Source organism: Lygodium microphyllum, chromosome 28 (assembly GCF_053477565.2).
Source record: "Lygodium microphyllum isolate KBCC chromosome 28, Lygodium_microphyllum_v1.1.10, whole genome shotgun sequence".
NCBI lineage: Eukaryota > Viridiplantae > Streptophyta > Polypodiopsida > Schizaeales > Lygodiaceae > Lygodium > Lygodium microphyllum.
In genome coordinates, this window is record NC_141162.1 from 120620761 (window position 1) to 120645825 (window position 25065).

General features: G+C 41.0%; 1 protein-coding gene across 1 annotated transcript; it reads right to left on the reverse strand.

Annotated features, from left to right (window-relative positions):
• Positions 1-2376: 2376 nt before the first annotated feature.
• Positions 2377-23445, reverse strand: SIR (sulfite reductase). Its single transcript, XM_087670937.1, has 10 exons — positions 23175-23445; positions 22256-22467; positions 19493-20281; positions 11776-12072; positions 11455-11652; positions 8941-9075; positions 3627-3743; positions 3296-3454; positions 2934-3176; positions 2377-2821 (listed from the first exon to the last, which is right to left on the reverse strand). Exons 2-9 carry the CDS (start codon positions 22463-22465, stop codon positions 2955-2957), a joined length of 2127 nt encoding a protein of 708 aa, XP_087527063.1. The 5' UTR covers positions 22466-22467; positions 23175-23445; the 3' UTR covers positions 2377-2821; positions 2934-2954.
• Between the last annotated feature and the right edge of the window lie 1620 nt (positions 23446-25065).

The window sequence follows — 25065 nt, forward strand, 5'->3', positions numbered from 1 at the left end:
CAAAAGAATGAGAAAAAGAGAAAAAATAAAGGTAATCAAAGAGAGCAAAAGCTCTACATGTGGATAGGTACATACCTTGAGCACTACATCTCAAAGTCCTCATATTAGGCATACCTTAGTCAATCCGCTCCACCTCTTAACCCCCCTAGCCCATGTTCCTCCCACATCACAAATTATGGGTACAACAAAGATAGGATAACCATGGGCCTATTGAGTAAAGCAATACAAAGACCTCTCAAACTATAAAAACACCTCTCTCAAGACGGTCTTCAATGAAGATTAATACTAATAGTTGAGATTATTTCTTGCATCTTTCTAGAATTTGTGGAAAAGAGGCCTTAAGAGGCCATTTAGTGAGCCAAATATTTCCTAGTGGTACTTCATCATGGCCTAATTGCATTATAACCTATATGTCTAACCATTACCTCTTATAAAGAAAAGCTTGCAAACTTTAATTAAGGTGGCCTCCGACTTGTGGTTGCATGTTGACATATTTTGTGTTGTATGCACCTTTGTAAGTTGGCCCATGTTTTTTCCCAAAGTTTGTACCCAATAGAATCACAAGCAAATCTTAAATAGCTTGCTTAGTACTACGTCAAACAAAGGACAAAAAAAAAGAGACACTACATCCTTCGTGTCAAGATTTTTGGCAATACAATTTGCATAGCTAACATGGTAGTTTCAGCCTATGTTTGACTATATGATTTTATTCAACCTAAGAAAAAACACTTATTTTTCCACTACTTTGGCGAGATCAATACCTATTCCTGTATTTTATTCTTGTTTCCATAAAGGATTTACAAGCACAACGTGTTCCATGCTAACAAGGGGACTTATCCTCATGCATTAGTTATATTTTGTTCAAACATTATCCACTTCCTCTACTACCCTCCACCCAACGATTCATTTCTTTTTAACCACTCCATAGATTCCATTGATGCACCATGTTGTTCGTTAAACTATGCCTTGACAATGATTGCTTGTTCTTTCCCATAAAACTATGCACCCCCAAAAAAATCACATTGCATGGAAGTATGAACTAAATTGCATAAAGTTCACATTCTATGAAGTTCTTGGAGCATAATTCCTAGTGAAAATCACAATAAGATTTTCTCAAAGTTTAACATGGTTCACTCCATCACATTGTAAGGCATTTTTTGGTGCCACAAAAGAAAAAAGAATATTGGCTAGGTGAAATTCAGTAATTTTTCACATGCTAGAGTACAATATGCATTTGGTGAATTCTAACATCCTAGTGTGTAGCATTGATATTGCTAACATAAAATTGGGTTCAATGTATTACTTGCAAGATACTTGTGCTATAACACCATCTCCATGTGCAACCACCCAAGAAATGATGGTATGAAGTTCAACCCTAAGCATTCATCTACCACACGGATTATATTTCACATACACCAAGGATGTATTTATGAGGTGAATACCAAGATCCAAGGAAAAGTGTGTGAAGTTACAAAATAGACGAGTTGCAATAGATCGGAATATTCCTACTATGTTCTTTAAAACACTCTAATATTATGCATGACCCCAAGAACAAATCATGAGCTTGAACTTCCCATTATTAATACTTCATATTAGGCTTGGGTTCAAACACTCCAAGTGGTTGGTGGTGATAATTCTGGTGTGCTACAGTTCTCACAATTGCAGAATGCAATAGGCCATTTAATTATTCAATAGGTCTAGTGCACAATGTCGTTAGATGTAGATGGTACTTATCCTCTTTAAGTTGCTCGAAACCCACCCCAAAATGGAGAAAGACATATGCTGGATGAGTTTGAATTTCCACGAAAGCCAACTGATTATAAGTGATACAGCTCCTTGCTTGCTCAAGAACTTGAACGAACTACAAAACCCTCGATCTATCATATGCCCAGCATCCTCAAGATGTGCATTTTCACTTGGTGACAAGCCCTCTCTAACGCCAGAGTCACCCCAGCATCCTCAGCGTCAATCTCCACTCTTTCAACTTATGAACCTTACATATCCCGTCAGAATGTCTTTATAAACTCACTATGGTGTGCAAAACATATATGCAAAATGGGTTTGTTTAGAGTTTTTTAGGCACATACTGGTCGCTGATACTAAAAAGAAAGAAGATGAAACGACTCCTAAAACTACTCTCTGCTCCGCATCTTCATAGTTTTATCCCCACGAGCCGGAACATAAATGACAGCTTTTGCATGATGTTTAAAATATCATCAATAGGGTCACAAACTAATTCCATATCTCTGATCAAGAGTAACAGACAAATCAAAAACCATCATTCGTGCCACTTTGATCACAAAAATTACTATTTCTGTATCATTTGATCAAGAGGAATCATATTTTTTCCATGCCACATCATAGGACTCATCTTTCAAAACCCTCCATAACCTCAAAATAATGAAATACAAGGCTTCCTAAAACCTTCTGGGAGAGACTACAAACCATTTCTTGCATGGTGCGCACAAACTGAGATCACAAACACATGCTTCTGTGATACTTACGTCCTCACTTCTGTCCTCTCCCTTTAACTGGTATCCTCCGGAACTAAATTTAAAGCTCTTTTTTTTTTTAACATGAAAAAGAGTACTTTTACAGGCATGGAAGGATGGTCTGAAGTTTCTCCCCTTTTGAAAGTTAATCTAAATGTCCAAGAAAGCTGAACCAAAATTGCCTTCCGGTTTGCATGTTCTTTCACAATGGGACTGCGGATACAAACACAGCAAAGATGGAGGAAAATTAGCTTGTAAGCTGCAACAACGGAGGAAAGAACTCACAAAACTTCCTCTACTTTTCTTCGGTTGTTCCTCCACACCATGCCCTGCAGTAGGCAGGAAAATTTAGATGAACTGGAACGTGTACAAATGAGACATTACAAAAAAAAAACATAAGAAACGAGTCAGGTTTCAAGGTCATCATCAGGGAACTCTTACCAACAATTAAGCAAAGGAATTTCATTGACTACTTCCCGCACCATTGGTCGTTCTATCTGAAAGATGACTATCCGCATACTTCTGCAGAACTTCAGAGATCAGCTCTCTTGGAGTCAAACCTTGGCCTTCTGCAATCACCGCCATGGAATTGTACAGATCTTCAACTAATGAGATCTTGCGATTCCTTGGGCTTTTTGGGGTCTCTGACCAGGTATTTACAGATTCCCGTAAATAATCAAAACCCTGCAATGGCAGCAACAAAAGTTGACAGTAAATTTCGCATGATTGAACAGTGTTGAAACAAGAGAGTTTTCAATGTAACTATTTGGAGAAAATACACTGATTTGATCAGAAAACAATACCACTCTAATCGTGTAATCCCCAAAAGACTCTTGTTCAAGTCGACCAGTCTTCCAAGAGTGGAAGAGGGGAGTCAAGACTTTTTCAAAGTCCTGAATTTTCACTTTGTCCATAAATACTTGGGCCAACCGGGTTTGATTTGGTGTGCCCCCAAGCCAAATCTGCAGAAGGCAGACATAAGTTAAAAGTGGAGAAACAAAGAAGAGATCTTTATGATCAAGTCACAAGTCTCTTCAATAAGGATTGACTGAAACAATGAACACTGTGCACCCCTATCATTAAAAGGCAATTATAAACAAAGTTGAAAGAAATGTATCAATCCTTGCCATGTACCTGATACCCATTTGGTGCATCACCAACAAAACCCAGCTCTGCCATATATGGCCTAGCACAACCATTGGGACATCCCGTCATTCTTATCACCACTGACTCTGATTGTTTTAATCCTACCTGGCAAAACAGTGTTAATGTTATAGTTGGAAAAACAAGATGGGAATTTATGTAAAGAATACACAAGCATTCACCTTGCACACATGGAATCTGGTGTTTCTATTAGAAAAATCACGAGTTGAAATAGGAGATGTTTAACCATCCTTAACAGACGCTTATAACTATGGGACCTGGAAATGATTACTTACATCATCATGCAGAATAGATGCGGTCACTTGTATGAACTAAGTGCTCATCCAGTTTCCATTCATTACTTCATATCACTCATGCACTAAAAGGCACGTAAAATTGAATTCTGGGATTTTTCAGACAGAAGCTCCCAGAGTAAGAACATTATCTTCTTGTCAGGTGTGCTTCCCAGAGTTTTTCTGGTGCCAGGTGGGTTGTCAAGGTGTGCTTCCCAGTATTGTTCTGGTGCCACATGGGCCTCCAATAATTGAAACATCATATATTCCTTCCACACTATATTGCACATGACCAAGGCGTGTAGCATTCAAATTATCTATTCACGTTCTATAATCTACTCCACTGAAAAAATCATAGCAAAATTAACCAACTTTACGAGGGAAGTGTGGTGAGCTTGAGCAGTTTAGAGCAGGGAAGGGAGGTTAATGTTGTCGAAAGGCCAAAATTACCTGTGAGACCCAAGAAATTCTCTACATCTTATCAATGACCCATATATTCACCATGGACACGAAATGTAAATAGAATAAAATGCCTATAACTATCCAAGAGTCAACGTAAGAGAGGGGCAGATAAGGGGGGCAGCTGCCAGGCCTACTCTGGTATCAGATAGATATCATCATCGGGTGCTGTCACATAGAGAGCAATGTGTCTAGGTCCAGATGATGAAGTGTCCAGCTCCTATAGCAAGTAATAATAATCTGGAACCTACCATAATATCTCGGTTGTGGTCAAAGGCCTCATGAACGAGGCATCTGGTATGCTAGATCCTCAAAGCTCATTATGCCCCTAAAAAGGCTTGAGTTGGGGTAGAGGTACTTGATAAGAGGAGATCAGAAGAAGCCTGTAATAGCTGGCTGGTGTGCCAGCTCACAATAGCAAAGAGAGGAGAAAGGGGGGCAGTTCCTTACCTGGTATCAGATGGGCGTCACCATATTGTGTGTCATCGGTGCTGTAACATAGAGAGGTGTGTCCAGGTCCAGATGATGAAGTCTCAAACTCCTATAGCAAGTAATAATGATCTGGATCCTACCATAGTTTGACAGTAGTTGTCAAAGGGCTCGTGGACGAGATGCCTGGTGCACCAGGTCTCCAAAGCTCATTATAACCCTCAAAGGCTATTTTGTTTTGAGGCATTGGAACTTGATAAGGGGTAAGAAGAAGTCTGTAACAGTTGAATGGTGAGTCAGCTCACTCTCCCCAGAATAAGAGGTCAGAAGAAGTCTATTAATGGCTGAATGGTGAGTCTACTCACTCTCCCCAGACTCCTACAAAGTGAATGAATATTACTTCTCACCATCCTTGGTAGGAAAAATGTGGGACAACCAACATCAGCCAACAATCAAATAATCAAGCCAGAGTGACTCGGGGTAGCATAAACAAGTAAGACCCTCAGAAACCATTCTGTGACAGCCTGAATGAATTACAGATTGGCCATAATATCTCCCCATAGCCTGTGTTTAACTTTATCTCCCTAAAGCCTAACCTAGAATAATCCCCAAGTGCATTCTTTGTAGCACTCAGACTTAACTTTTGAAAGTTTGAAATATCAATCATAAATCCACACAATCCTTTTAGGGCTTCAAATGTGGGTGTGTAGTGTGTTACTGTTTTAGGTGGAAATATCTACACCTTATGTGATGAATTGGAAACCCCAATCGAATGTGATGCTCTTTTATAGGCTTGCTACTTGTGTTTACCTCTTCACACGTTTCAGACCATATTCATGTAGACCAAATGATTTCCAATTCTTTCAGTCTGGTCTGAGATCCAGAGGTTCCATTTGCAGGGGCAGCAACCCTAAATTTGCTCTAGCAGGTTACCAACTTTGAACAAAAACAAAAAGTGGATCCTAACAACTTCATGTTACTTCTAAGCAAGTCCAAGAGCATAGACCTTGCAAACACTTCTCTAGTAGTGTCTTCTAACACTGCTACTGTGCTCTAAGATCCAGATGAACCATTTACCATGGTCACGAACCCGTCAACTGTTCTAGCACATTGCTAAATTTGACCAAGACAAGGTGGATCTTAAAATAAGTCCAACAAAATAAACCTCGCAAACTACTTTAGTTTTCCAAATATTATTCAGATCTTTTTAATCTGGTGATTTACTAAGGGCATGGTGACCAGTTACTTTTGCGACTTGTTGCTAGTAGTCCCTCATTTTTTGCACAACTTCTGCTGTGTCACTCATTTTTGGCAGGACTTCTGTTGTGTAACCTCCTGAATCTGGTCACCGGTTACTTCTGCGACCTGCCCCTAAGAAGAGCATTTTTTGCCGGACTTCTGTTGAGTACTTCCTGAATGCTCAACTCACATTAGTAGCAAGAGAGAGGTAGAAATGGCCCTCAAACGCTGCAATATATAGCCCCCATCTGTTACTGTTGTTTCCACAATAACAAGTGGGGGAATCCTGGCAGGCCCAACCTCCAGGCTCAGTCGGTCAGTCAACAGGTACACTATCACGTGAGAGAATAGCCCACTGTATAAAGCCCAGCAGGTCCTATCTGCATATTGCTACCTTACCTAGTCAATTCAAAGCCTAGTTAGTAGTACTTCATGCCTTGCACCCCTTGGCTACTACTGCCCAGTCAATTATTCTGCCACTTGCCCAGTAAACAAGACTGCCTTGCAACTCACACCACAACTGTGCCACTTTGCTCCCAGCCCACCAACTGATGCATATAAAAGCATTTCCTACAGGTAGGGAACATATGAAAGATTTCAAAACGTTTCTTTACAGAGACATTTTTCCCAGGCCTGTTTGTTTATTGGGAGATGTCTTAAAACACACTTTTGGCCTTTAATTCAGAACTCTTACATGTGCTATAGCTTATATGTAAGCCTGTGCACTTTTTAGTTTGTAAGTAGTTACCTATCACTCGAATGTTTAATGGATGATGGTGTAGCTTGACGATGGCTCATGATTCATTCATTAGTCATGATTGATTGGTATGGTATTCATGTGAGTCAAACCTTACAAGTTACTTCCCACTGCTCTTCAAATCTAATTTAGAAATCAATGTTTCTCAAGTTCAAATAACCTTGACCAACAGAAAATCTCAAGCAAATGCCAATGGGCACTTGGATACATATTTGTTGGCAAAAAACGTCAAAACATGAGCAACAACTAGCACTGGAGAAAACACCCCCCACCCCAACATTACCACAGCTGCAGATATCCTCAGGCTGCTGCACATGTTCAAATCCACCAACCTACACTAAGCTGCTTAAATATTTGACAATCGCTCCAAGTCACAACAACCACTTCAGCAGCAATCACCAAAGCATCCTCACAAGAAGGATGCCTCACGGCCCCTATATCCAGCATACAAATCCAGCATGATGATAGCCAAGGCACACACAAGCTGAAAAACTCGAGATCCTTAGCCATCTCTAAAGTCCCCGATTCAGGCTTCAGGCTACACCCATCCCCTGAAAAGCAATTAAAGACCCATAGGCATGGGAGTGATGAAAACTCCACTTGAATGTCCCAAAAAGACATCATAATCGATGTGAAAACTATTACAACCACCATCTGCATAATCTTAATCATCGGTAGTCTCCCTCCATTGCAAGCTCCACAACACCGCTAGCACCATATAATCTGCATCTTGCACTTATTCCACCTTCTGTCAGTATCTAGGCATGAAATATGCCTCTTGGCACAAAGTCCGATGATGACCAGTAAGAAATGTTCCCCATCTCTGTCCTTGCTGTTTCCAAATCCAATGTCAATTCTTGTCCAAACCGATCTTCAACCACTTGACCTTTATGGCCCCCCCATGAGCACTTACAACAACTGGCCCAGCAATGTGCATTTGAAATACATGTTTTTCTACAGCTAAGGGTCTCCTCATAAGCATTGACCTCTTCACTACTCTTGAATTTGTCATTGTCCTTGTCTTTCTGACTTGTGCTGCATTACTACCCTTCCCAGGCACATGGGATTTGTGTCCTCACATCAGTGAGAAAGTGTGAAAACATGGCCACAGTTTTATGGAGAGAGAAAAGACAGGATTTAGGATTTTATCACAACAGTTTTATGGCCACAGTTTTATGACATGAGCATTGAGTAGAAATGTCATCCCTTTGACATTGACTGGGATATTTGAACTCTATTCTACCTTGTGATGCTTTTCACTGATGTGACTTCAATGGCATTTTCTTTCTTTGGTTTAAAAAGAAAGGAAGGTGGACCAATACAGGGGGACAGCCTGCCCAGACATGTACACTGAGAATTATTTGTATTACAATATTACAAACAGTACCAACACCTCAATCTTTGCTTCATTATTGCTTTGAGACCTCCCTTCTCATATGACACTTGATTCATTTAAGTAGTGGCAAAAATGATAGTGCTGAATGGATTGACCTAGGGGAATGTGAAGGCATCCATGCATACATTTTAGAAAAAAATTTGCAAGTTGGTCTTCTTCTTCAGCAGAAAGGAAAGGGAAGAAGAAAGACAGAGAAAGGGGGAAGCAAGGAGAGAGAGCAGGCGGGGGAGGGGCGATTGGTTGGACTCCAAACAAGGAATATTGTACCATCATCCCATTGCACAACTGAAAACCCAAATAATCTGATCCTACACAAGCCACAAGGTGTATGCAACTTCAAAATAAGCAATTCATACATAGCATGCTGGTAACATTCCTGTGATTCAACCATACCTGCTACTTTACAGCAAATACATTGCTATAGAGGTTTGAAAGGCTTGTCAAATCTCTCAAGCCATCCCAGAAACCAATCAGTTTGTGACTTACAGTAACACACCTATCAAAGAGGCAGTCGCACAAGGCAAACAAGCATACATGAATAAACATTTAAATATTCCAACAAGGAAAGGTTTACTGTCAATGCTTTTGTACTACTAAACAGTGAAAACATAGCTTTTGCTCAAACGCAAAGCACACACAACCAACATCAAACAGAACACAACTAAGCAAGCCCTCCAAAACAAATACAAAATATGTACACCAAAAGCAGCAGAACTCTCAGTAAAATATTACCTTCTGAAAGATGTGGCGTATCCGCTGCAGAACATCTGGGATTCCTCTTTCTGCCTCCGTGATCGCTAGGGGGCAAAGAGGTAATGCAGGACATGCCATGGAGGTCAAATTCAAAGGATCCACCCACTTTGTATGCTGGAAAAATAGACATCACATACTTGAGTGTAAACATCTATCGGAGGCTCAAACAATACAGAGCATGCATAATTGACAAAAACATGTACAGCTCAAAGAGCTCAAATCATATTAAGAGAAGTCCCATGATTGAAGACAACATGTTCACAGCTGACACAGTGTGCATGCAGTGTGCATAATGGCATGTGATCAGAGCCTCAAATCCTTTTGTTGTCCTTATGATAGATGCTGATCAGCCATGTATTGACTTGGAGCAAGATGTCAATTGATCTCAACCAACAAGGTCTCTAAAGAATCAGTCGCAGAACAGCAAATGAAGCAGCTAGAACATGTATCTACAGGTGTCAGTCTCAATTCTCAAATCCGTCAACTGCCTCATGATACATGATTATCAGCCACAATGGATCCAAAAAAAGATATCATGTCAACCAACAAGTGATCCTAGGACACTGGTGATACCTCGGCCATCAGCAAAGGTTACTGAAAGACAAAAAAAAGTAACAAATAAACTACTTTAATCCAATTGGTGTGAGCATTTTCAATCTTATAACGCTAAATAAAGGTAACATTTCTTGGTTTTGTTTGTTTCTGGCACGCTCTAGTTCCTTGGGTCTTTTGATACCAAACGCTTTAAGCATTGCAGCTATTATGGTAAGCCAGATGTTTTGTGGACTATTTAATTAGTTTGGCTTAGCCTGAAGTATGGGAGCCTAATCCTCTGTCACCACAAGATAGTCTTCATAAAAGCAAGCTCATTTGCCTCACATTTTCTGCGAAGTGGGCTTTACCTACATTCTTCAAAGTGGACTGTATCTACATTACCTTGCATATACTGCAAAGTGGCTCTATGCACATACATCAAAGCAGAATATTGTAGATCTCCCCTGAACAATATAACACCATGGTCACTCCAAGAAAAGGGTTGAACAAGGTTACCTCCCTTTTACATGTAACCCCTGGTCTCTAAACTAACCTAAATTTGTTTTTTATTTTCCCCTTCCTCCTTTGGGGTGGGGTTTTATCCATTTGGGGTTTCCCACACAGTAACATAAAGTAATAAAAATAGCACATTGCATGCATTTGTCCATATATGAGTGCACGCATGCATGCATGTATGTTTTGGCACATGCATTGCAACTACCATCCATAAAAACTATTTAATAACCTAACAATCAATCAATCATTCGATCCAGTACTACATAGACAATTAATCAACTCATGAACCAGTCATATCTATCAATGTACTAGTCACTCAAACAATTACACATAAATGTGTCCCTTTTTTTATGAACCATGTACTTAATCCATAGTCTCCTGATTAAGAGCTGATTCTCTCATCTCCATGTCCAAGAGTGGCCACTTTCCTGTGAGCCCTTGCAATCAATTATGCTTCAGTGTTCAGCTGCATGCAGCCTATGCCCATTGCTTCTGGCTGCTAGCCACATCATGGTGATCTGAGAAAATAAACTCACCAAACAATTCCTTAAACAAGGATCATTGTGGACACCATCAAGACTAGGATTCAGTGGGAGTCTTCCCAAATCCGAAGATGCTAACAACACTACCTGTCCAAGCATGCATGTGGAACTGCCCAAAGATCATTTGGCACATCCATATTTGAGTTGGATTTCATAGCCTTATCTAATCCTGTTGACACCAAGGAGAGAAAAGGAACTCTTTTCAACTTAAAGGTCGACCTTCTTATAGTGCAACTACTTCTCCACAATTTGCTCCATTTAAAGGAAAACCTAAGGTCAATCCTCATAGCTGGTAATTCTTGGCCAATCCCATTCAACTTGACTGCTCAGAAACCAACATAATTACACCTTGTAAATCTTTCTTTAATTTCTCCTACCAGCCAGCTCCCAGCTCCATTTGTGCTTTTCTGAACACATCTCAGGTTGTGAGATATTTGCAGCTGTGATATTGCATTTTACAGCACAGTTTCTTGCTAGCTAGCACCCTGAACAATCTCAATGCTCAGTTTTCAAAATGTATTTTTTTAAAGCTGTTAGCATCTCTACTCAGCACTTCCCCAAAAAAATTTCTCAACAACAAACAAATCTACATGTAGCTATTCAACATGAACACAGTTAGGAACAATTTCATGGAGCCCAGATGGGTCTCTGTACATCAAAAAGGTGCAATGATGAGCTATAATCAGCAAAATATGGCAATGAAATATTGTGTATTTAGTCCACATCTGGTCTCATGTATACTGTTTGAGGTATTTTCTACTGTAAAATCTAGATAAGAAGAGGCACATTTCACAGGCAATGATGCCATGCAATCTGTCTGGTGTTGAATGAAATACTGTTACATGATATTTCTTATTTTTTCATTAGCTTACAATGTAAGTGAAATGAAAAGAGAAATTACCCTCAATTCTCCTTCCCTAAGCATCTTCACAATATCAGGTTTCCATGAAGCTCGAATATCACAGAGTATTAAATTTTGATTCGGAGTAAGACGGATACTAAGCCCATATTTCTCAATAACTTCTCTCAAAACTTTCTTTGCAGCACCCTTCACACGTCCATTGTCAACATGAACCCCCAAAAAATGTCTGCCATCTCCCTGTAGTATAGAACAGCGATGAGAAGGAAAGAGAGGAAAATTCCATTATAAAACTAGAATTTGTTGAACCACAAAAGAGCCTGCTTCTTTACACAAGAATTCAACTATAGAATCAAAACTGACTTGTTCGTGCCAATCCAAGAAGCTTTTGAACTCCCAGGCAGGAAGTTCTTGAAAGGGTTCAATCTTCTTGCCATAATACTGCTCCACCACAGATCTAAAACGATCAATTCCCCAGTCCTCTACGAGATATTTCATGCGTGACATTCGCCTATCATCACGCCTTCCATAGTCCCTTTGAGTAGCAACTACGGCCTTCACAAGATAAAGAATGTCCTCTTTGGGTACATATCCCAAAGGTTCTGCCAGTCTCGGAAATGTGTGCTCCATACGATGGGTTCTTCCCATACCACCACCAACCTGCATAATATTGACACAAACTTTTAGTGAAGATGCAGCAAATAAAAGCATCAGAAAAACAAGACCACAAAGTACTCATCCCTTTGCTCTAGTTTGTATTAGTCATCCAAGAGACGTAACATGACTAACAAGTAGAACTCCTTGTCAAAACATGACACGGTCACTTCAAAGTAGTCATCCAGGATTATCACAAAATGACTGATGAGCAGAATTACTCGTCAACGCAAAATTTTTCTGATTGCGGTTACTTCAAATAATCCAAAGAGCCCTGGCCACTATATCTGGTCCATTAAAATAATCCAAAGAGGCAACTACATAGACAAGGCAAAGAAAAAAGCAAACAATGCACTTAACATGGTGAATCAGGAGCTTATAGAGAGAATAAAGAATCTGGAAACCAAGTGCGCCTCAGTCCATGCAAGAGTCGCGACTCAAGATGAAAGACAAACATTCTAAAAAACAACTTGGAAGTGGTACAAACCAACCCTACCTTGGAAGGAGAAAAATATAGCCAGGTGTCATCAATGAGCTTATGAGAATCAAAGAAGAGGTACACCATTTACAGGAGGCAGCAACCACAAATGAGGCCACTTCCTAAGTGGAGGTACTTATGAAGACACAAAAGAAGATGGAGGAAGCAACAAAATGGATACATGTAGTGAGGAAAGGCAACCACGAATGAGGCCACTTCTTGAGTGCAGGTACTTATGAAGACACAAAAGGAGGAGGAAGCAACACAATGGATACATGTAGTAAAGAAGGGCAAAAAGCAACTCAAATCCTACTCCCACCACCACCATCATTAATGACACTAGAAGAACGGCAAAGGTTGGGCTGAAAGTACATGAAAAGATGGAGAAGCGCACCAAGGATTTATATGGGAAGATGGGTATCAAGGAAGGTTTACACACATCAGCCTTGAGAGTAGGTAAAAGACCAAATAAGCAGAGTGAAATTGGAAGTTTCCCCACAATGGAGGCTAGAAGAGTCGTCTTAACACAACATAGGACATTGAAAGAAATAGGTGTGTTTTTGAGAGACGGCCTTACACCTACTTAGCTTGCCCACACAAGGAGAGGTATGCCCAAAATTAAGGCAATTAGAGAGGAAGGTAAGCTAGCTTTTTATAAGGAAAAAGGGTGATGATTTTGGAGAAACGCACCAAATCATGGTGCAAGACCTACAAGATTATTTGAAACTAGATTATGGAATTGCAATAGCTCACTACAACTTGATTGGTTACATTTTGAAGACTTTCCAAGGCAAAGACGCTATCTTCTATTCAAAAAGGTCTGCATAGCATGCTAGCTCATGCAATTTATACAAACAACAGCCACTATAAACGATGGGACTCCAGAGACACTTACCACCCATGTCAGTGGTGGCTCAGGTGGTGTAGCAATCTTGTTTAGAGAGGAACTACATCTAGTGATCTAAATGGCCTATCAAGATGAGCAAGCCAAGTATATGTGGGTGCCGGCGTGAGGTGAGAAGTGCACCTTGTATATCACCATGAGCTACTTCCCTCGTATAACATTTGGTTATACCCCTCCTAAAGGGCAATCACCATACAAAGTTTTTGGACGAGGACATTTGGGATCGAGAGAGAGTGAAGTAATTTTGTTGGGGAACTTTTAAGCCAAGACATCATGCCACCGACTATCCTTTTTTGATACATCAAAGGAGATCTTACAAGAGTAGGATTTAGCAAAGTTGGGGACAATGTGCTTCACATGATGTGGGTGAATCCATAGAGTGGAAGATTCCTCATTGAGATGGGTACAATACATGGATTAGTTATACTCCATGGCATTACCAAATATACCTTGTTGTGCATTTACCTGCTACTCTCATTGACATGGTGCTAGTACGATAGATTATGCATTGGGCCCTAGCCTCCCATGCTTACTCCCCATATCCAAGATCCCACAATATAGGCCAATATGACCTCTTGTAGACGTTAATACCACACGCACACGCACATACACACTGTGAGTGTGTGCACGCACCATGGAGTTCCATCCAGCTTAGATGATAGTCTTCTTCATTTGGGAGCTCCACCACCCACCACGAATTCACTACCCACACACGGCGGAAGAAGAGAGCTTTCCTAGCCTAGTTGGAGAGTCACTTAGACCAATTGTTTGCAAGCCAACATTCTATAGAGGCTTGGAGACTTTTCAAGAAGCACTACCTAACCATGCCTAATATATGTCCCAACACAATTTGCAACAAGTCTTTACACAATAGTAAGTCAGCCTCCTTTGTCGAGAAACCACTTCTTCAATTCACACGCTTCATTTAGGGTTTCACACTGACAGCCCCAAAAAAGCCTGGTATCCACATTTTGGCCGCTTTTTTTGTGGGCGCACCACTATCCTAGACAGCTTATGCCTATAAATAGGTAGTCACTTCGTTCATTACCACCTCTCTCTGTCTTCAATCATTCTTGACCACCTTCTTCAGTCACCACCACCACTTCTCACCATTGTCCAAGATTGTAAGTTATTTTGCATTTCTCAATTTTGTAACAAATCACTACTATAACTAAGTTGTAATCAAGGAAATACCACCCATCCACAGAAGAAAGCCTGATTTCAACTTCCCTTCTCTCACTAGCCCCTTCCACTGCCCTCACACCCCTTCAACAAGACATTGCAGTTCATGGCTCACGGCTACCTTCACCCTTCCTCTTCTAATTCACACACCCTATTCCAGCATTAGGCTTTGCGTTTGGAGCATCCTCCACCCGACATCACCATCATCTGCTTGGCGTTAGCACCCTTTTACATCAAGCTATACCTTCACCTGCGTTTTTTAGTGTGGAGATCTTCTTCTTGCCTAGCATCATCATCTTCAGCTTGGCATCAGCATCCTAGCCTTTGGCAACAGTCTACATCACCAAGTGTCAATCATTTCATCACTCATCTATCACAGGGACTATTGGGACCTGTGTTTTGCGAGCCTGGCTTCTCCTCCATCACCTCGTGTCACTCATCTATCACAAGGGTTGCTGGGTCCTGCTTTTTGCAACTTGGCTCCTCCTCCATCACTTGGCGTCACTCCTCTATCACAAGGGATGCTGGGACTTGCGTTTTTGAGCCGAGCATCTCCTCCATCATCTAGCATCACTCGTCTCTTACAAAGGCTGCTGAGACTTGCGTTTTTGCAGCCCGACTCATCCTCCATCATCTGACATCATCATTATCCACATGGCATCAACATCTAGGCTACTCTCCTTGCATTTGACAGCTCCGACAGTCTGGGATTTGCATTTTTCTACCCATGTCACTCCCCAGGATCAGAGGACTACAGTTCACTCCCTCGACAGCTGATAATTGTCTTCCACATCTCGAATGGCATCAAAGGACTATGGTCTACTCCCTTGACAGTTGCTCTTCACCTTCCAGAGACTACTTCCATAGCCCACTGCCCGAAGGATTATGTTTCGCTCCCTTCACTATGCAGATTTCCCACAGGTGTTGCTTCCTGGTTCAAACAGGACAGTAAAGTTATCTTTTGAGCTTCGGCTCCGCTGTATCAGCTTTTCTTCTCGTAGCATGATTTAGTGCATCCTCGCCATGTTCTTCTTGTGTTTCTGAGTTTCTCTTCTCTCTCAATGTTTGCCATACACACTCTGTGTTACTCCCCGCAAACCCTACTTTCTCTCTACACTCGCACTTATCTTGGCGTGGTATGAGAGCATGCCCGTTCTTTAAGTCAGCCTCCTCTCCTTGATCCACCAGCACTCTACCCACAAACAATTACCTTCTTCACAGAGAGCATGGTTTAAAAGGCCACTCACATACTTCACATAGGTGAGGCAAAGGATCATGACAACTTGATAGATAAGCACATCATACAAGCAAGAGATATGGTGGCAAAATATCTTACATTCATGTCTTATATGCCTCCATCCTTGAGCAAGAGTTAGAAGGGCCTCAAAGGCACAAGAACAAGATTGATTGAAAAAAGAAACTTTTGGATGTTAGATCATGTCTCCACTCTTAGAGCCATTATTGAGGAGGGTAGAGCCCATGGAAACAAATCTATTGTTTCTTTGTGAATTTCCATGAAGCTTTTGATACAATCTTGAGAGCCAAATTCATGCGCAAGATATATGATATTGGGAGTATCTAGAGAACTTATTAGAGATGGATATCATGATGTGTTGGCGCAGTCTTTCTCTCTGTCTGTCTCTTGGTTATAATTCTTCACTAGAATCTAGAGAGGACATTTGGTCCTTGGAGCTCTTGCACATACTCTCTCCCTCCATCCTTTTGATGCATTAGCAATAACATCCCATGCACACCAAGTGGAGCTCTCATATCTCTTCAACATTTTGTGCCCATTGCAAGCTAGGCAGCACATTTATAGGTTGGGCAAATGTCTCTTGGGCAAGGCAAAAATCATTTCTACAGCTGGCAGCTTTTAGTGCAATCGGCCTATTTGGGCACCAGCATTGGCAATGGTCTGCTGACCAACATTAATACTCATTAGCCGGTTTCAATCTTCTTCTTCAATACAGGGGGCCTCCACACTTTGATTAGCATCATGCTTTTCAGCCTCCTTTCTGCCTCTCCTCATATCTTGGTCATCAACTCCATCATGTGTTCTGCAATTTTTTCTCTCCAACCGTCATCTTCTCTCCCCTCTCTACTCAATCAAATCTCTCTCCTACTTGCAATCTGAGGCCCTCATTGCTGCAACTTCAGCCCATACATGCAAGGGCTTTCCATTGACCCTTCATTCTTCACTATACTCTCTCTCTCTCTCTCTCTCTCTCTCTCTCTCTGTGTGTGTGTGTGTGTGTGTGTGTGTGTGTGTGTGTGTGTGTGTGTGTCCCTTTTGTTCAATCAGTTAGTTCCTTCATTCTTCAATATATTCACAAAAAACACACTCACTCACTCTATCTATCTAGCTGACTGACCGACTATGGCTCCCTCCCTATCTATCTATCTATAAATGCAAAGCCTTTAAAACAATGCCACAAGCCAAGCTCATGCAAAGACTACAAGAGCAGGGGTCCTTGCTGAGGTGCGGTAAGGTGTCCTAACATTGTATAGTCAAGTCACTTGACAAGTCCAAGCTCCAAGAGGGATGTTGGAGGAGATCATAAACACTATTGGAAAGAAGCAAGGCTGCCCCCTTTCGCCCACTCTCTTCGAACTATACATTGATGGGATATCAAAGTACATTGATAGATTAAGAAAAGATGGACCTAGCCTTGGGGGAGAATTGATACCTCTACTATTATATGGTGATGATGTTGTGCTTACCTCAGACACCCCAAAGGGGTTGCAAAGCCATCTAGATGCACTTCATGCATTTTGCAAGGAGAGAAATCTCGTTGTGAGCCTTGGGAAGGCCAAGGCTATAGTGTTTAACAATTCCACCCGATGGTCCAAAGATACATCTACTTGGGGATACACTGTATATGCTACAAATGAGGCTTTTGGGCAAAGTGTAGAAGCCATATAAGATTTGAGAGCTCTCACCATTAAATGTCATCTTTGAATGGAATCTATATGGCATAGATGAGGCTTTTGGGCAACTACAAGATCTTACACATGCCTATCCATTAAGGAGGGATTTAAATTGAAGCAAAGGCAGTTACTTATTGAAGAAAGTTAGGAATGTCATGCACGTCAATTTGCAAATTATAGAAGGGTTACATGAGACTATTTCACATGTAATTGTACTTGCTAAGTATGAATGGTTCCCATTGGTTGCATTTCTAGCATGCGGCATTTCACAACCAAAAATTCCCATTTGCGTCATAAACTTGGAGGACAAACCTTCCTTGATGCATAGTGACATGGAATGGCCATTTTCTAGCTTCCTATCCCAATTCCAACCTATCCTAAAACCGTCCCAATCCCGTCCCCTTGTTACAGCCCCCTCTGACATTGACAAAAAATGGCAATTCTAGTCCCCGTCCCCATTCCCATTCCCAAAACCAGTCCCATGTCACTATGCTTGGATGTGTGAAACCACTATGCACATAAAAAGACATACAAGTACTAGATAAAGCAAACAAAGTAGACAGGAACAAATCTTCCATAGTTCATGTATGTGCAACCTTTAAAAAGTTGCATAAGTCTGAACATGGCATTCCAAACACACACACACCTCCGAGCATGTGTCCAGCTGACAAAACACAGTCTAGGTCTCATACACAATCTCGACAGCCATCCTCACTTGAATAGAGACTGAATGCATTACAGTTGAAAACCATGACAAAGCATTACAAGAGAGAAAAAAAGCCTCCTGCACGGAGAGATCATAAGGAGGATCAATGCTACAGTGTCCGGTCTTATGGTGGCTTTCCCAGCCCTCTTGTGCCTGCTTTCTTGTGTCTCTAACATTCTTCAGCTGTGCGCACACTTTTTATTATTGACACAAAGAGGCAGCCAGACTTCAGTAGTGCCTGCTTTCTCGTGTCTCTAAAGTTCTTCAGCTGTGCACACACTTTTTATTATTGACACAAAGAGGGAACCAGACTTCAGTAGCCTGCAGCCCAGACAATCTTGGGCAAAAACAGCACCAATGAGAAAGAAGTATATCTGCATGCAGCAGAAGCTCCCTGTTCTCTCTTTCTCAACCACACTTAATTGTAACAGGAAAATCTTGAAATAAACTCACCAAGAAATTTCCTGCAGCCCATCATCTTTCTCAGAGTCATTCTATAGCACTAATAAGTCCAGAGTTGACTTTGCGGCGTTAAAAGAGCTACAACAGCAGAAAAACCAATATAACATAACCTACCCTACCACTAACCATTGGAAGAGGAACAGAATCACATATGCCCAACCATGATGATCTAGATTTGACCATCCCCACAGAACCACGAGGTAAAGCATCATCGCATCCTCATCCGTGCACAAGTGACTCACGAAGCTCTCTGGCTCCTCTCAACTCATACCTCAAGCTGCTTGCACTCCAATATCTGCTCCTGAATGCCTCCTCAAACTGATGTCCTCGTCCTTATAAAGAAAAAATACCAAGTAAAAGCAAGAGCTACAAACTAGATATTGTCATGCTTAAATCATATCAAACTCTAGCTTGCCAATCTCACCTCCCTGCCATAACATGCACGGCCGAAACTTATAACAGAACATTACACATATTAACACACAGGCTTGCTGCAGAAGTGAAAAGCATGTGAGCAAAGCCACTGTAGACTAATTCATGTAAAGGCTGACAGTCCCTCTATACAAAGAGCATAATCAGAAAACTTGTAGCTATTACAATATTCGTGGTAAATATTGCATTTAATCAAAATCACATGATATTTCAGTTTCTGAGGATTATTTCCTTCATAGGAGACCAGACTATTCTTTTCACTATGCATAAGCCTGCTAGCACAATGACAAGTTATAACTACAAAACCAGAATTCAAAAGCAAATAATTACTTACAAAGATGTCAAAACCTTTGGGTTCACCGTGAATGTCACTTATGACAACTAGCCCAACATCATTTGTCAAAATATCCACGGAGTTATCTTTAGGTACAGTCACAGCAATCTTGAACTTCCTCGGAAGAAATTGAGTCCCATATATTGGCTCAGGCGAACCCTCAAAATTTGTGCCATGAGAATTATCATTACGAGCCTCAATCACATCCGGTGGATCAGCTGACATTATCTTCTCTCCATCGACCCAGAGGTCATAATAAGATCCAGCTTGGGGAGCTAAAAGAGCGGCGATCTTATCAGCAGTTTCTTGAGCAAACAGATAATCCTTTCTGATGAAAGGAGCTGGGGGTGCCAACACATTACGATTCAAATCCCCACATGCTCCCAATGTCGAACCCATGTTTCTTATAATTGTCCCCATTACAGTCTTCAGGTCTTGCTTTGTGACCCCATGCAGTTGGAAAGTCTGCCGTGTGGTCAAGCGCAAAGTTCCAATACCAAACTGGTCGGCAAGATCGTCCATTACTAAGTACAGCTTGTTAGAGACCTTTCCAGAAGGTTGTTTTGTTCTCAGCATAAATTGATACGACTTGCCCCCTGGACGTCTTTCCTCTCTGTTGTCCTGCTGGTAACTTCCATGGAACTTAATCAATTGTGCTGCTGTTTCATTTACATTAGGAGCTGGAGTTTCTAATTCATCTTGTAGAGGATACCGCAAATAATTGCTCTGCTCCTTGATTATCTCTACTTTACTGCGCTTAGGAGGAAGAGTAGTAGGTGGCCTGACTGGCTGTAAAAACATTGAAGTGTTAAACAAGAAAAATAACTACTACCCCACACAAAAAGTTTAAGAAACCCTTACAAAACCATGCTGAAACAAGCATGCGCATAAACCTCATACACCACAATGTATATAACTAAAATCAAAAACTTTTCATGAAACTCTTTGATGAAAAATTTACCTTTCTGATCATGAAATTATATCCAAATGATTGCAAGACAGAACTATGAAATGGGAGACAACAGAGTGTAACATATTAACACTAGCAATCAAAAAGAATGACTGTTGCAGTTCAAAACAAGTGAGCACTTTTTAGCCACTTAAAATTTTAGACCATGTTCTACCCTTTTTCCCCTGTTTTCACTCTTCTTTTCAAAGTTTGAGCTCTCTTTGTAACTAAGCTCTCCATAAATGAACAGCTCATCTAGTACTTGTACTCACACTCTCCAGCATTCCTCTTCAATGTTCATCTACTTCTGGTACTCTCCCCCTCAAAAGTACTTCTAGTACTCTCCTCCTTCCACTTCATCTCCTTCTACCTCTATGATTCAAGTACCAACTTATACATGACAAGTTACACTAGCTTTGAATCTTAATGTGTAGCTTTAACCTTTCATCTATGCAATACTCATGTAATGTATGTTCCTGCTAAAGGATGAATTTATAGGTGTTTTGAAATGAACATATGATATGATCAATTGTATTCACAAAAATTTGAGTGCGCATATTTCTTACCATGCAAGTTTGTGAACTGAACGCATCATTAATTGAGGGTAAAAGAGTAAAAGAAATGGCATTCGAGGAAGTGGTGCTTCAATTACATCATTGAGGTGATTGATTTAGAGGCAAAGCTAGATTACCTTTTCATAAAAATGTTTCACATGAAAACAAGTATTATTTGGAGAGGACGCAGCGTCAGCTGCATGTGAAAGCACTCTTATAGTTTGGGCATCTGGGACAATGCATAGGCATTGTCAAATAAAGGCTATGCCAACAAATGAGTCACAAAAATGATGGCAAGTCGATAGTGTTTTGCAGCCATTGCCAAGCAGCTCTAACAGCAAGGCAGCAGGTCACACAAGCTGGATGGCTCATTGAAACAGCAACCAAGGCCAAGACTTCAGCAAGAGGCCTTATGAATATATAGCTCATATAGAATACCTCAATAATCCATACAGCATTCCCAAAGGGGGTTGGGCCATTGACTTGAATCTCATCTACCTCTCCCAACCATATCTTTCAATTATTTCATTTGTTTGTAACTTCTTCAAAGTTATTTTGGACTAAGAGTAAATAAGGGATTTGTGACACTTTCAACAAGACAATCACCAACTCCATTTTGGCTGCACCCACTTTCGATCCAATGCATCTAACACTTGTACCCACTTTTCTCAACTACAAGTGTACGTTGTCTATGTTTCTAGATTGTGTACTCAACTTGCAAGCTAGATGTGCTACCAGATTAGGTTTCTCAATTGTATACTCGGCTAGCAAGCTAGATGTGCTACGAGTTACTTAGCTATGTGGAACCTTAGTGCAGATGACCTTGCCTCTGTAGAATATGGTTTCTACAACTTGATGATGACCAAGAGTGAAAGTCTACCAATTTTAGGCACAAAGGGAAAATGATCACAAATCACCACAGATAAAATCTGCCACATGAAACATCACCAAGTAAGGCCTATTTCAACTCCCAACAAGCAGAATCAGAAATGTTGGAAATATGTAATCTATTAATTATCAAGGCAATCCAATATAGTTACTAGGAAAAACAAGCAGATCAACACGAGGCAAAATTTTGCAACAAATCCCTCCACTACGGTCTCCATATTCATAGCTGTTAAAGACCGATTGCTGAAATACAATGAGTACCGTTTAAAGCCCCATACAGCAATTGCAATGTTATCTCCTAAAACTCCTAAGCTATTTCACAAAAACAAACAATCCCAATTTCAAAACAATCCTAGTGTGAAAAGGACTTACAGAGGCCACAGCTTTCACAAGTAAGGGACTGCAGTTCCTGTTCAAACTGCGACCTTCTGACATCAAGACAGAAGAACCCTTCAATCCTCTCAATCCATCAAATGTAGGCAAAATAGAGGATCGCACCAAGGGCCCTGTTTCATTTGCCAGGCCAGGCCCCATGGCAGCAGTAGAAGAGCAGCTCGGTTGTGAGATTGCAGAAAGCTCCATCACTGCAGAGAGACATGAAGCATGTCAAGCAAACACATGAGACGAGGTTTAGTTTCATTCAACTACTACACCATACTTACGTCCAGCAGAATTCGTCTATGCTAGCTACTGGCATCGAGAATATGCTTTTGAAATTCTGGCTTTCACTACAGCGTTTGGATAAACACAGGCTACACTTTTGAGACAAACGGTGCAGCTACGAACTGTTTGGTCTGTTATGATCAAATCTATGATTATGGTACGATCAATGGGATGTCTACACCTAACAACCTCAAAATCTGCAAGCACTCGTACTGTAATCGGACTTACAAGTGCTCATTATACATTTTCTCTGGTTTTGTCTATTACACTGAGATGCCTCGCACAAATGACAAGACAATGTGTCCAATGGACCTCAGTATGCGGCATCCAATCCTATCCACAGAGCATAATGCGTCAACCAGATAGATGCAAAAATTTGCATCACGCATGATTACGCGTTCCTTTCGCACAAATAACAAGACAATGTGTCCAATGGACCTCAGTATGCGGCATCCAATCCTATCCATAGAGCATAATGCGTCAACCAGATAGATGCAACAATTTGCATCACGCATGCTTACGCGTTCCTTTCGTTGTAAATCGAGTAACATTAGTAGCAGAAACAAGCTACTCTTCTCAAGCGCAAGCTTTTCTTGATGCAAAGGTAAAGATTAGACGAAGCAGGAACCTGATGGTGCGAGCGGGGACGCGCGCAGGCTACCAACGGTAGAAGAAGGTGGCAAGGATTGAGAAGAAACGCCTCACTGGCCCGGCATGCGCAGCCAGAAGAGACTCGTCAGAGGTCGTGCGAGTCCTGGTGATCAGAAATGGAGCAAACGAACGAACGAACGAACGAACGAGACAGAGGGAGAGGGTCAGGGACGGGGACAGGGAGAAGGAGAAGGAGGAGAGGGCCGAGGGCGGGGAGGTGGTAAAGGGGGAAGAACGAGCGAGGAACCAATGACGGAGGGCCTGACGACTGCCTGCTGTCTCGCTTTTCCAATTAAAAATGGTTTAGCCCCTTCTCGCCCTTTGAAAAAGTTGAAAGGGCCAAAGCCAAATGAGTTTCTGTCCAAATAGCACTCTATCATTGCACTTTGCTTGCTTGTCCTTCACCCCTTGTGCTAATGGTCCCATATGCTCCTCGTGGCACTGGGTAATATCCCAACACTCATGGGAGTGCACAATATCCCAACACCTACAGGCTACTGCTCCTGCTCCTCGACATTCTCAAAACTAAGATCTCTCTTTGCAAGATAGAACAAACACATGTCAACACTGTCACACTCACCTCTCGTTGTATAATTAAGATTAGATAAGATAAGATCACATCATAGACCTTCACCTTTGACAAAGGTGCTACAAAGATGTATTCCAAGCACCACCCCATGGCAAGGTATTACAAGTTCCATGCCAAGTGCTGCCCCCACAAAAACCCATGCCAATCAGGATCTACCTTAGTTTGGGGCTAAACTTCAGCATTCATGATCTGGTGTGCATAGTCAATTAGTCATTTCATTAGTGACAACTAAGACCATCCATTTGAGGAGTATCATTGCACAAACGTCTCCAAGTAAATGCCTAATAACCATAGTATGCCTAGGATGTGGACATCGCTACCAAGGTGGGAGTGAATCTAGTTTATAGCCGTGCAATGACTACGACTTAAAGTGACTTGGTTAGCCCATCTTAGTGCAAGGGCCCAAGTTGAGATTGTCCAACCTATTCCCTATGTTGCATTACATGCATTCTCTTTTGAAGCTTTAATACTTATAAGTTTGTCACCAACAAGTGACAGCTTGATCGATAGGATGACTGCATGGGAAATCTATGATCAAAATCCTAGATTGAGCTGCTCAGTAGTGCCTTACCCTTAGAGGTGCAAAGATACCCATCCTTGATTGATGCATTTTAAAAACATAAAATTATAACTTTGTCACAAGTATTGAATGCCTACCCTACATATGATGTGATATAGACCATGTATCTTCTTTTGATACTCAACCATTCCCATCATTCAATCAAATCTACACAAAAATGCAATACATATAAATGTTGCTAATTACGAGAAGGAGCCCTATGAGCTCATGGCTAGAATGAACATTATTTTTGCACTTGTTAAGATATGATGATAACATTGTAGTGGCTATAAGAATATTGTGTCAAATACAATTGTGCCCCATTCAACTCTAGGAGGTGGGCAAAAACAAGTAACATTGCACCAAGTACTAGGATGTTTTGGAGAGAGTCATAAAGAGTCCTATCACCTCGCAAATTGATGTAAATGTGGTCTTTTAGAATCAACAATATGAAGAAAGATAGGATGTTGAAAGACAAGCATCTTTTACTTGTTATAAAATGATAGTTGCTTCGCATAGCCATTGAACATAATTAAAGCAAGTGTCCTAAACAATTAATACTTCTAGAATTCAATATGGTTTGATGGCATCTCCACAATTGCAGGTACACACTTTTATCGTGAGAGGAAATCAGTCAAACTAATAGGATCATGCCCTAAAGTTATCCTTGTGACATACAAAGGTGTCTTTTACCCTTGTTCTAGATGTTGTAAAGTATAC